The 12,583-nt window shown below is 59.3% G+C and overlaps 1 protein-coding gene across 4 annotated transcripts in view; it reads right to left on the bottom strand.

Moving 5' to 3' along the window:
* The window catches only part of MGAT5B (alpha-1,6-mannosylglycoprotein 6-beta-N-acetylglucosaminyltransferase B), a 68,830-nt gene extending 56,955 nt beyond the window's left edge, over positions 1-11,875 (bottom strand). Inside the window, exons 1-3 of one of the 4 annotated variants that reach the window (XM_074319630.2) lie at positions 11,179-11,875; positions 7,355-7,467; positions 41-188 (exon numbers count right to left, since the gene is read on the bottom strand). In XM_074319630.2, coding sequence (XP_074175731.2) covers positions 41-188; positions 7,355-7,467; positions 11,179-11,246 — 329 coding nt within the window. In that variant the 5' untranslated portion in view covers positions 11,247-11,875. Of the gene's footprint in view, positions 1-40; positions 189-7,354; positions 7,468-9,478; positions 10,153-11,178 lie in introns of those variants that run through there. The other 3 variants (XM_074319631.2, XM_074319632.2, XM_074319629.2) reach the window with 3 other exon arrangements.
* Positions 11,876-12,583: the final 708 nt, after the last annotated feature.

Here is a 12,583-nt window from a genome sequence, read left to right as displayed (position 1 = left end):
CCCATGCCATGTGCCCCTCTCCCTCCAGTGTCCCGCTCACCTGTCCAGGGCAAAATGCCCTTCACCTGCAGCCCGGTGCAGTTCGCTGCTGTTCTCCAGTCTGGCCAGTGTGTCCATTCGTTTCATCATCAGCTCCAACAGGTCACTCATCTTGCGGAGGACGCCACGGGACTCCGGACCACCCATCACTGCACGCAGAGCATGGCCACAGTCAGCCTGGAGGCCACCTGGTCTCCAGGCCGGGGTGGCTCAGATCCCAGCCCCATTCCCATCTTCCCAGAAAGAGGAGGGATCAGGAGAGGGAGCCTGCCACCCCTCACCCCTGTAGGGCAGGAATCCAGACAGTCCTGGGCCAACCCTGCTTCCTACCAGTTTCTAACACTGCGATCCTTCATTCACCCTGCACCTGAATCTCCTGGCCAGACTATTGAAATCCAGATTCCCAGGCCCTAGTCTAGATCTGCTGATTTAAATCTCTAGGGCGTGGGGCCCAGGACCCTGCACTTTGCTTGCTCCCCACGTGGCCCAGGTGCACAGGAGAGACTGTGAGCCCATGTTCGAGGGGTTCAGGGCCCTGTTGCTCTCCTGCCAGCCTTGGGGCCCCGACCACATCCCTTCTCCTCTCCCCCACATTCCACTGTAGAAAATCATCGTGGATTTGCCCTCACTTTTGAGCTGGTCTTCGGGTTCATAAAGAGCAACCCCAGGGCTGAGGGGCAGGGGAGACCTTGCGAAGAATAAAATTAAATGAAAACGAGGTGTTTCAGCCAAGATCCCATTAACCAGCCGTCGATTCCCAGTGATTTCCTTTCTAATTATTCCCATCATTAGTGCTGCACGTGCCAGTGTGGGAACGCAAGTCCTTACCTTCCTTTTCAATGACATTTTGAGAAGGTTTTAAACAGTCCCTCCCATAGGTGCTCAGTTCCAACCACTGCAGTCCCCAACTCAGCTCCCTGCAGACCCCAAGAGCCAGGCTCTGAATCACTCATAACAAACGAGCCAAGTCAGTGGAGACTCCAATGCTTCTGGGGGTGTCCCAGGCTGCTGGGGAGGGGCAGCGGACACCCTAGGTTGGGTTCCCCAGAAGCAGATCCTGAAACAAGGGTCTGAGATCAAGTCGTTCATTTGGGAGGTGAAGGACACCCCAGCTGAGGATTGGGGAGGTGATATAGGGAGGGGTGGCAACCCAGAGAGGATGTGTCACCAAGCTGGGGAACCCAGCAAGTGTAGAACCTGCCTCAGAGTTCTCCCCCTGGGGCTGAGGGAGTTAGGCCGTGTGCACACCATCTCCCACGAGTCACTGCGTGAGGGTTGCTCCCAGGACCGCCACGTTCTGGTACTTTCTGCCTGCTGAGGGGTGGCAGAGCCAGCTCCAGTGGTTCCAGGAAGCCCCCTAAGCAAAGAGCTGCAGGGTACAGCCCACATGCTTGGGGCTCCTGAGGGTCGCAGGCGGGGCAGCTCCATAGTGCCTGCCTCTCAGGAAAGAAAGGGGAGGGTCTGGCAGGCTCAGTGGGGCTGGGAGGTGGACACTGGGCTCTTCCCTGCCTCTGCCCACCCCTGACCCGCATGGCCAAGGGAGAGTCATTGTAACACGTCCATCTCAGCGTCCCCAACTCAAGGAACAATAGCAGGCCCATTTGCTGCCAAGGTCACAGTGCCAGGTGGGGGCAGGAGAGAACATAGAAGGCCACTGGGAACAAGAGGAAGAGACGGGGAGAAGGGAGGGGGGTGCAGGAGGGGACAAGTCGCTTCAGCTGGAAGCTTGGGACTGAGCTGAGGAGGAGGAGCCAAGAGAGGCTCCGTGTCACGGGGCTGCTTGTGACGTTTCGCTTTGCTTATCCCCCACATCCCCTGGCTCCAGGCCCAAGCCAGTGGCTACACTGCATCTCACACTAAGTTACTTCCGGGCTGGGTTCCCCTGCCAGCTGAGCCCAACTGTGGTCAGAAGGGAGGCCACCGGGAGCCAGGGGGGCGCATTCACATCCCATGGCAGTGCCAGCTGGGCACCAAATCCAGAGCAAGGAGGTGCCGCGGGTTCCTTGAACAGCCAGGGTCCTGGCTCTGAAGAAAAGAATGGGGAGGGAGGGACGCACACACACAGAGTTGCCGACTGGATGGGCAGGCATGTCACTTTGCTTCTCTGGGCCTCAGTTTCCCCTCCTGCAGAACTTACCGAGTCCTAAGGTTCTATAGGCTAGCGTCTTCCCGTAATTGCCTCTAGAGATTAATTGGGGTGATGGAAAAGGAAAGAATTGTTCCTAGAAAACCTCTTAGGATCCCCTTAGGGGGATGCGACCATGGCTCCCCACAGGGGGAGAGCTGTTTTGTTTTGCTAAACCCCTGGGTGGGCCAGAGCAGAGTCTAGATGCCCAGAGCAGGGAGACAGAGAGAGAGCTGAATGGCTCTGCATGTTCAGGGAAGACGGGAGTCCCCTGCTCAGCCTGGGAGGTCAGGCGACAGAACATGGCACAGAGACAGGTGTGGGGTGGCCAGAGGGCTGAGCAGGGTGGGGAAGCTCCTGCTGCAGTGACTGGGGGGGTGGGGAGTCCCGAAAGGCAAGGATGCAAGAGGGAATAGTCATCTGCTCACCCCCAGCCCATCACCCCACCTCTGTGCTGTGCAGGGGCCTTAGGGGGAACAGGGTGCCCTCCAAACTAGGTCAGTGTGGGGGCACAGGTGGCAGGGGGGATGCCGAGTAGGATAATTCAGCCAAAGCAGGAGATCAGAGCAAGAGGTGACCAGGGAAACGTAAGCTCTGGAGAGTCCTTGAAGACATTTGGGGGTTCTAGAGTGTCCTTCACAGGAGGGATTAAGCCAATTCTTAAAAACATCACCAGAAAGAGGGACCCCAGAAGACAGAGGCCTAATGGATGTAGCTAAGGAGACAGAGCCCCCCTTGGGTGGGTCTGCAAGGCCACCTCCATCAGGCTGGACTAAGACCACAAGACATGTCCCCAGCAGCTGGGGCCCAGGGGTCTCGCTCATCGTCTTCAGATGGCCCAGGGCTCCGGAAGCTTTTGAGACCTCAGGAGACAGCCCCCTCCCCCACCGCTTCCCAGAGAACTCCTGGGCACCAAGCATATTTTCTGCCCAGGACAAGGCAGGGGATGGGTCCCTGGGAGGGAAGCAAGCCTTGCACAGCCAGTCCGGGGGCCCTCCCCATGTGACACGCTCCCTGGATGTCACCACCAGCCCCAGAACTGTCAGCAGAGCAAGCTCCTGACACGGCTTGCCCTGAGTCACCTCACGGCTCTCGGCACTGGCTGGATTGAAATGTACTTAATGTGAGGCCCCAGTGACACGTCTCGGATCTCACACATGTTCCCTCCATATTTCCATATAAATAAGGAAAGCTGGGATGCGAGAGACAAACGGCTCTCCACATTTACAGACAGGGGTGTCTGATTACCCAGAGGCCCCCTCCTCTCCCTGTACAGCTTCTCCGTTTCTCTGTGTCTCCCGTCCTCGCTTGCCCTCCCGTTCTTGTCCCCAACCCCACCCTTTACCACTGGTTCCTGGAAATTGAAGGAGGCCACCACCTCGGTAGAGAAGAGAGACCTCCCTGCACTTGACGCAGGGGCTGTGACTTGGTGTTTGTGCAGCTGGAAATATGAGTGCATTTGTCTGTCCACACGCGGCCACGTTAGAAAGCAGCGGAGGCCATGGAGCTCTGGGCTCTGGGCAGCGGAGGGGACAAGGGCACGCGCTCCAGCCTCTGAGAGGATGCACCCCAGAGCCCTATAGCCCCGAGGTCCAGGGCCAGAGACAGCCTCGGAGCAAGGAAATATTTCTCCGGTATTCCCCAAGTTCAAATCCTGGCAGGGGGAGGGAATGCAGGAGGTCTGGCAGGGCCAGGCCACAGGGAAAACTCAGGGCAGATACACAGCTGAACCAACGACCTCTAGTCTACAGACCTGTCCCTCTGGGGACAGCCTCCGACTTGTACTTCGTCAAGACAAGACAGAGAGCCGTAACATCAGGAAGGAGGCCTCAGACACAACTTCACATCCCCCGTCATTAGAAGGAAGCGGGTTCCTTCTTAGGACAAGAGAAGGGCAGCGGAGGCAGGAGGCAGGGAGGAGGGACAGCTGGGGAGGGAGGAGAGCTGCCTGGTGAGGGAGCACGCCAAAAAAATCCTGCCCTGGGCCCAAGCCAGGACCAACCGCAGCAAGAGAGAATTAGGTTAGATCTCCTCCGAGTTTGCTGCTCCCTTCAGCCTCCTTCTCCCCTCAATCTTCAGACGAGTGTGCAGAATATAGGATGACATGTCTGTCACAATTTTATCCCTCAACTAGACAACTTTATCACAAAATAGAAACTGGCCCCAGGGGAACCTGGAGCCTCTCCACGGAGGCCACGGTCCATACAGGCTGTCGTGACCTCTCCTTCCCCCCTTTTGGAGAAAACCTCCCCCTCCCTGCCCCTCCCCAGCCAGGGCCACGTGGGACCCCACTTCCCTCAGGCTTATCAGGTGGGGAGAGAGTGTTTTCCCATCTGTGCTTGGATGGTTTTGTTGGCCAGTGCAAGATTGTTTTCCCCTAAATGTGGGTTTCTTTCTCCTGATTCTGCCCTCAGGCTGTGCAGACCCCGGGAATAAATGCTACCCAACAACCCAGCCCAGCCCATGACCCCCAGTGTCCTTCCCAGGACCGCTTCTAACCCCCATCCTTCCCTCAGGTGGTTCCTAGGCAGAAACACTGACACCTCCTAGGCTGGTGGCAGGGTTGCCCCAGGCACACTGTGGAGTGTCATTTACGGGGGCATCTCTTGCAGGATTAGGATGTTAAGCCCACAAGGTAAACTTGGGGCTCCTCCAAGCACCTGCTTAGGGTCTCTCCAAGCAAATCAACTTAATCCAAAGGCATGAAAGAAACCAGGGGTCAAGGAGTGGGATACGAAGTGAAGCAGGGTCAGCTCTCCGGGGTTCTCAGAGGCCCGCTCCCTGCCCATCTCCTCTTCCTCCCAGACATTACTTCCATCTTCTAAGTCTTCCAACAGCAGACCTGGCAACTCCACTCCTAGGGATGCCCAACAGAAACGCCTGCATGTCTCCACCAGGCACGTAGAAGAATGTTCACAGCCGCGCTAGCCACAAAAGCCACAAACTGGGAACAACCGAACGTCCACCAACAGTGGAACAGATACACCGCGGTGTCCGCACACCATGGGACGCGGCCCAGCAGCAAAAACAAATGCCAACCCCAAGATGGATGAGTCTCACAGATGTGACACTGAGCGAGAAAAAGCCACACACACAGAACACCCACTATGAGATTCCGTTCTCATAAAGTCCCAAACCAGGGAAAACGTCTCTGTGCTATTAGAGTCAGGGTCCTGACGTCCCTGGGGAAGGGGTGAGTGGGAGGAGGCAAGAGGGCACTTCTGGGGGTCACCACATTCTGGGTTGCTGGTTGCATGGATGTGTTCAGTTTGTTCATATTATATCCTCCAGTGGAAAGTTCACACACACACACACACACACACACACACACACTCACACGCCTTTAGCCTAATGCATGACCTTGGGTAAATCCTCTCCCCTCTATGGTTCTGCTTACCCCTAAGACACAAGACCTGGGCTGCAGTGGGGCCCTGCCCCATCTACCAGGCAAAGCTGCACAGCAGGGCACCCTCAAGTCCCTTGTACTCTGGGCTACTGGGCCCACCCCTGCCAAGATGGGGCCCCGACCCCTCGAGGGGACAAGCAGAAGAACCCATACATCCAGTCAGGCACCCGTCTGCCCCAGCCCCCGATTGGCAGCTCTTGCATCGCTGACCTTTCTGGAGAGCGAGCTTCCTCAAACCCTTACAGGAGCCCCCCCGACAGACACGCCCCCTCTCCAGGGCTGGCACCCAGGGAGCGTGAGCGTCTCTCATCCCCCCACCACCCCTCCCCCCATGCCCTCCCGGATCCCGCCCCAAGCTTGCCCTCCAGTGCACCTTCACAACTACCCACCCGCTCTTTCAACCGCAATCGTCAGGCGTCTCCCATGGAGACACCCTGGCACCTCCTCCATCCTTTTCTCTAAACAGTCGTTTCTGCAGTGTCCCCGTCACACGCTCAATGTACCCAGTAAACATTTATGGCGCTTGTACTATTTGCCAGATGCTGTCCGAGACCCTTCATGTATGTTCTCTGAACACCAACTCATGACAGTCCTGGGGAAGGAGATGCGATCGTGCGCATTTATCAGAGGCAAACACGAAGGCTCAGAGAGACTGCAGAATCTCCACGAGGCAGAAATGGAATAAATTAACGTACGCTCAGGCTTGAGTGACTAATAAATGTGAAATTACTGCCAGGAGCCTTTGCGAGTTTAAAGAAGTGTACATGAAACCAAAGGGCTGAGCCTAATGATGAGACACAGGTGCCCCAAGTGTCCCTCAGAGCCCCACCCCCAGGTGACAACCATTCCACTAGAGGGTATATTCGTCGTCTGGAACAGGGGAGCCAGTCAGCTGAGCCCTTGGCGCTCAAAAGGGTGGATTTCAGAGAGAGACTTCCCGGAGGGGCAGGGGGAGCCCACAGAGCCAGCCCCTGGACAGCTCCAGAAACCCCATTTGCCTCAGTTGCCCAACTTCCCTATGATCCTCTTACCCACTGTTGACCAGAAGAGCCTCCGTGACACACGAAGCGGGACTCTGCACCCCACCCTGAGCAGGACGAGGGGAGCAGAACCCACCTTCAGGAGGAGGGTGCCCAGGTCACCCTCCTGAAGACAGGCATTACTTCCCTTCTGTAGCTGACTTAGTGACCTGGCCAACAGCACACAGCTGGTAGGTGAGGAGTCAGGGAACAGACCAGGTCCATCTCGTCCCCAAAGCCCACATGGGCTGGAACCTCCGTTCCACTGTCTTGAAAGTATCATGTGGGCAAGAACCAACGAAGATCCACACTGTGTTCCGAGAGCTCAGAGCCAAGGCACGGGAGCTCACAGACAGTCTGCCCTCTGCCCCCCACTGTGGCCACAGCCTGGACCAAAGGCACAGAATATGTGTGTCTCAAAGAGACAGGTGTCATATTCAGAACCACCCCTCACCCCACTAAAGAGGCAACACAGGCAGCCTCTTCTGCTGCCTGCGAGACCCTGACTCAAAGACCCTTCCCTAGCTTGAGAGTCAAGGCAAGAGGAACCCTGATGACCATAGTCAGGATCAAGGCCAAAGCAGCACGCAAGGTCACGTGGCCCAAGCCCCAGCCCCTCTCAACTCACATGTCCACTCAGGAGGTGGACAGAATGCCCAGGACAGGGCCCCAGAAAGCCCCCTGTGATGCTAGGCACAAAGGCCTCCCTCTCCTCACCCACAAACACCTGCACCCACGTCTGCCTCCCCTTTTCCCATCACGTACCTTCTGTGCGGATGGTGAAGGGGGAGTCCCCCGGGCGCCGGGCTGAGAACTGGCCTCCCAGAGACGTCATCAGGAAGCAGAGTGAGAAGAAGCCGATGCCCAGGACAAAAAGCCTGTGGAGAGCAACAGGGCAGGTCAGCGCCATGCACCCCACCCAGTAGGCGCTCGTACAAAGGAATGAGCGAGGAAGGGATGGGTGGATGGAAGAATGAAACATCCAGGGGCTGGGCTCCTGGGCCAGGTAGTCTCCCATCACCGCAGGATAAAGAGACTTCCAGTACAAGGAACTGGCCATGAGTCACACACAAGACCACAAGGGACAACAACAATGCTCCTTAGGTGTGAGGTTAGGCAGGTTCTAGCCTCAGATAGAGCCTGGCTTGTTAGCCAAGGTCCTCCAAGTGTGGTCCCAGACCAGCAGCAGCAGATCGCCTTGGAAATACTGGAGATGTAAATTCTTGAGCCCCAACCCGGGGTTTACTGCATCAGACACTGTGGGGTGGGGCAAGCAGGGTCTTTTCCCAAGCTCTCCAGGCAATCCAGATACATGCTCAAGTTTGAGAACCATTGGTATAGATGGAAACAGCTGGTCCCAGTGCCAGCCAGAGGGCAAGCAACTGGTCCAGACGAAACCCACCTGGATCCCATCAATCACCGGGCCCCACTCAGCACTTGTGTACACAGGCCTTGCCACAGCCGTCAATCATGAGCTTGCTTGAACAGCTCCTCACCATGTTTAAGGGGGGATGGCATGTGCCCTCCATCACTACCAGATGGTAATAGCTAGAAGGGCAGGGCCATGTGGCTGCCTTCTGTGCCTAGACTCTCCCTAACCCACATTTCACCAGGCAAGCACACGGTAGGTTGTCAGCCTGCACCATGGACTGGTCAGAGTGAGCTGACACCTGTGCATGGGGTGTCACATGCGTGTGCCCTGTCACAGTGTAACTGGTCTTCATTGTTTCAACACATAGCCCCAGGGACACAGTAGGAAACCCACCCTCAAGTCCAGCCCCAGGTTCCTGCTGCCTCCGTGCTACCCCAAACAGGAGACCTGAGCTCCTCAGAACAGCCTTGGAGTGGCCAGAGGTGGCAGCTGTTCTGAGACTTGGAATCAATCAGAAAACTTGATGAGCTAACAGAGCTGAAAGGGGAGCCCTCCCCGCCAAGGTCAAGGTGAAAATCCCCATCTTGCATGGGGTCAGGCTCAGCATGGGGGCGGGGGGCCCACAAGTCATGCCAGAGATCTCCAGCCCTCCTGTCTGCACCCCACCCTCAAAACCCACATTTGTTTGTATCTCTAGGCGAGACTTCCTTTATGCATTTTAATCTTCATTATTTGAAACTGGCAGAGCCGTATTTAATTAAAATTTGGTCCACTAAAATAAACACATAATTGCAGAAGAAAAGAAAAGCACAACCAAATTCCCAGCCCATATTTAAAGGAAGCTGTTAGAGATTAAATCAGAGAGGAGTAGAACCCAAAAGCAGAGAGGGCACTGGGCACTTCCTTCAGGAGGTGACAGAAAGGACAGGAGGAAAACAAAAACAAAAAAAAAAGGAAAGAACAGACAAAATGGCACAAGAGGCACTGCTCCCTCACCTCCCAGAGACCCCTCACCAAATTCTATCAACCCCAGGGGTGGGGCTCAGGGCCTGGGATCCCCAAGATTAAAACAGGCTGGTCTCAGGACAGCAGCCAGAGGGACAGTGTAAAAGGAGGTGGTCGCACTCCCAAGAAGGTCCTAAGGAAATCAGCTGTTTGTCTTCCCAGTCTGGGAACAAGCAGAGACCCCTCAAGTTTCTCATCCCTCACTTCCTCCATCCACTTCCCCAGCTATGGGGTTGAACTTAGAGAAGGCATCTAAGACTCTAGCCCAGAACCCGAAGCCCCCAACACATCCCTTCTGCATCTGTCTCTGTCAGACCTCAATCCTGGGATCATTCTAGCCTGCCCTTGAGGATTGCAAGTACAGGTGATGTGGTTGGAGGCCTGTCCCCTCCCCACCCCCGTCTGAAGGGGACACAAAGACTCCACTGGAAGCTGTGGGTCTATGGGACGCCTAGGGAGTCCCTGAGGCAAAGTTACACAACTTGGAAGGAGGGGAATCTATGCAATCCCACCTCTGAATCCTGCCTTCAGGCAAGAGCCTGAAGGAACCAGGACAGAACCCCAGAGGGAAGCTGCGCTTGGGAGCAGGCGCTGTCCATGGTGCTTGCGTCCGCCAGCTGCTTCTAATTACACCAGGAAACATCCGGCTAAAGCTTGAGTGCGGCTGGCCTTCCCGCGGCCTAGTCGACGGGTTGGACACAGGGTGGGTGAGACGGGGCAAGGATCCTTTCACCAGTACCAGTCAGCTAGAGATGAGAGGATTTCCTGGAGGAGAGAGGCCCTTTCCAGAGACGCCTGCTTCCCATGGGAACCTTGAGTCGGGGGCTCTTGACACCCTCCCAATCACCAGCCCAAGGCCCTACCCTAGGAGACCCCCCCAGCCCGATGGTCCTCCCGCGTCCTCCAGACAGCGGTGGTCCAGTATAACCCCTGTCGTCCCTGAAGACTGTCTCTTCAGCCCCGCACAACTGGCCTGACGGATAGAGGGGGCTGGAGGTGTTGTGGAGTCGGTCTCCTAGTCAAGAGACTGAAGGGAGAACAGCGGGAGCCCTGGGAGGGCCGGGGGCTCTAGCCCGAGGCCTGGAGGGGAGGGGCTCAAATTCGGCCCCTCCCACTGCCCAGGCTTCGAGCGCCTCCGCCTGCCCAGTCCCTGCTCTCGCGGGCTCCTGCCCGTGCCCTGGACCCTCACCTGTGGCCGCATCGGAGTGAGGCCCGCGTCCGGAGTGAGGCCCCCAGGCCCCCGCCCGGAGTGCGGCCCCCGCCCTGGCCCCGCCCCCCCCGCGTCCTCCAGCCCCCACTCCCCGGGCGAGGTAGCACTCTGAACCCGCTGGACACCCATCACTTAGCGCCCTCTGCCCAACCCCGACTGTAGGCCGGGCTCCACCGGCTCTTAGGAGAGGAGGGAGCTGCTCGGGGACCGGCGGGCTCTCTGGCCCCATGGGTTGGGATCAGCAGAGCCTGTCCTGCACCGCGCGGCCCTAGCCCTTCCTGGCCTTGGCCACCAGAGGTTGGCGGGGTAGAGGAATCGCTCCTGGCCTCCATCCTGCTTCCACGCTCCCGCCGCGGTCCGGGCTCCCTTAGCCCTTCTGCCCCGCAGCGCCGCTCCTGGCCCCGCCTCTCCACCGCCCGCGAACGGGTGTCGAATCCCCAGCAGTGGGGTTCCTTGCCCCAACCTCGGGGACCCTCTCGTTGGAGGAAGGCCCGCACACCGCCGCGAGAAGGGCAGCGCACGACGAAGGCGCAGGGGGCGGTGGCACAGGCGGAGGGGGTGGGCGGGCCGACCCGGGTTCGACGCGCCGGCGGGGTGGGGGTGCAGCCCGACACTGCGCGCTAACTTTGCCGCCGGGGTGGGGCAGTCGGCGAGTTGGGGAAGGACCCCGAGGGGCAGGGAAGGGGCGCCCTGGCTAGGAGACTTCCCGAGCCCAGGACCACACCTGGGCGCTTCCTGCCCGCATTTCCACCTTCGCACCGGGAGTCCTCTCCAACCTAGACCAACTCTGGACACGTCCCAGAATTACACACCCTTCCCCACATGAACCTGAACCCCAGCTCCATTCCTGCCCCAGCCCCACCGGCCTCACCACGGGTGGAAACACAAACTGCCCTTTCTGCCACCGGGCATGCACCCTCGCGGGGACCGACCTCGCGCACCTCCACCCAGCGCCCCCTCGGGGAAAAAGACCTCCCCGCGCCAACCCGGAGAGAACTTTACCGAAAGGGTCTTAGGGTGACCAGGCATCTTCTGACCATTATCTTCCCATCGGGGTTGACTGTGATCATTGTTCAAACTTGTCTGGGCGAAGAGCCACGGACGAGGCCGGACGCACTGTCCCGGGCGCTTCTCGCGCCGCGTCCGGGCCACGAACCCGCTGCGGGTGGAAACCCGGTGGGAGCGAGGCGGGAGGCACGGAGGCTCGGCGGCTTCACTACTCTGGCGGAGGCCCGCGCGGTCGACGCGGCCTCGGGGGGCAGGGGAAGGGGAGCAGCGCGGCTGCCGGAGGGCGGCGAGGGCGCCCGGCCGGGCCGTCTCTGCGTCTCCGCCCTCACCGCTTCACATTTTTGGGGCCGGGAGGCGGCGCGCCCCCAGACCGCCGGCCGCGCGTCTGCCTGCTCGGGCTCGCTCGTTGGGCGGGACGGCGCCGCGGCGCGCAGACGGGCTCCCCGCCGCGGCGGCCCTCATCCCCGGGCCCGCGCCCTCGGTGCCGGCTAGAGGCGGCCCCGGGCCCGCGCCCCAGCCCCCCGAGCCTCTGGGCCGCGCACCTCCTCGGCCCGGCGCCGCGCAGCGCCCATGGCTCTCCGCGAGGGCGCCCCGCGCCCGCCCCGCCGCTCGCTTGGCTGCCCGCGCTCGGGTGTCCGGCGTCCTGCCCGCGCCGCGCTACGCGGGGAGGCGCCGCATTGTTTCCTCGGAGGAGGCGGCGGAGCCGCGGCTGGGGCGGCCCGGGAGCGGCTGTCGCGCTTCCTCGGCGCACCGGCGCCATCTCGTGGCCGAGGGCCAGCAGTGCACCCTCCCGGCCCGGGGTGGGGCGCTGGGGACCGGAGGGCGGGAGTCCCGACGCCTCCCCCCAGCGGTGCAACTTCCCGGGTCCCCGCTTTCGGAAATATCCCGGGCGCCACCAGCCCTGAGGACCGAGGGCTGCTTGGGGTCCTGCCGAGCACAGAGGTCAGCACTAGGAAGAGACACCCCTTCTTCCCGACCAGTGCCAGGGCCCTCCCTCCAGCTGCTGCCTCTGCCGACTTGGGGGGCTTCTGCACCCTCCCCTCACACCCGCTCTGATTTCGCTTTGCAATCCTCACCCATCCTTTTCCCCTCTTTGATCAGAACTGCTGCGGCTCCCCTCTGCTTGCAGGTCTGAATTCAAACTCAACCTGTGGCGCTCAGTTTCTTCCACTGAGCCCAGAAGAGGGGGCACACTGTGTGGGCCTGAGTTCTAGCCTCAGAGCCTCCAATAACCAGTGGGTGACTGGTGCAAGTCACGAGGACTCCCTGGCCTCGGTTTCTCCACTATGAAATGAGAGTGACCAGAAGTTCGCTAAGGCTCCTTCCAGTTCTATAAAGCATTTACACGCCCTCCTCCCACCCCCTCCCTATACTTCTTGACTTCGGAGACGAGTTTGCT

Source organism: Rhinolophus sinicus, chromosome 12, assembly GCF_057876585.1.
Source record: "Rhinolophus sinicus isolate RSI-liver-muscle chromosome 12, RSI-T2T, whole genome shotgun sequence".
In the NCBI taxonomy this organism is placed as follows: Eukaryota; Metazoa; Chordata; class Mammalia; order Chiroptera; family Rhinolophidae; genus Rhinolophus; species Rhinolophus sinicus.
The sequence above is the reverse complement of the archived record's forward strand: the minus strand, read 5'-3'. Positions and strand labels throughout refer to the sequence as shown.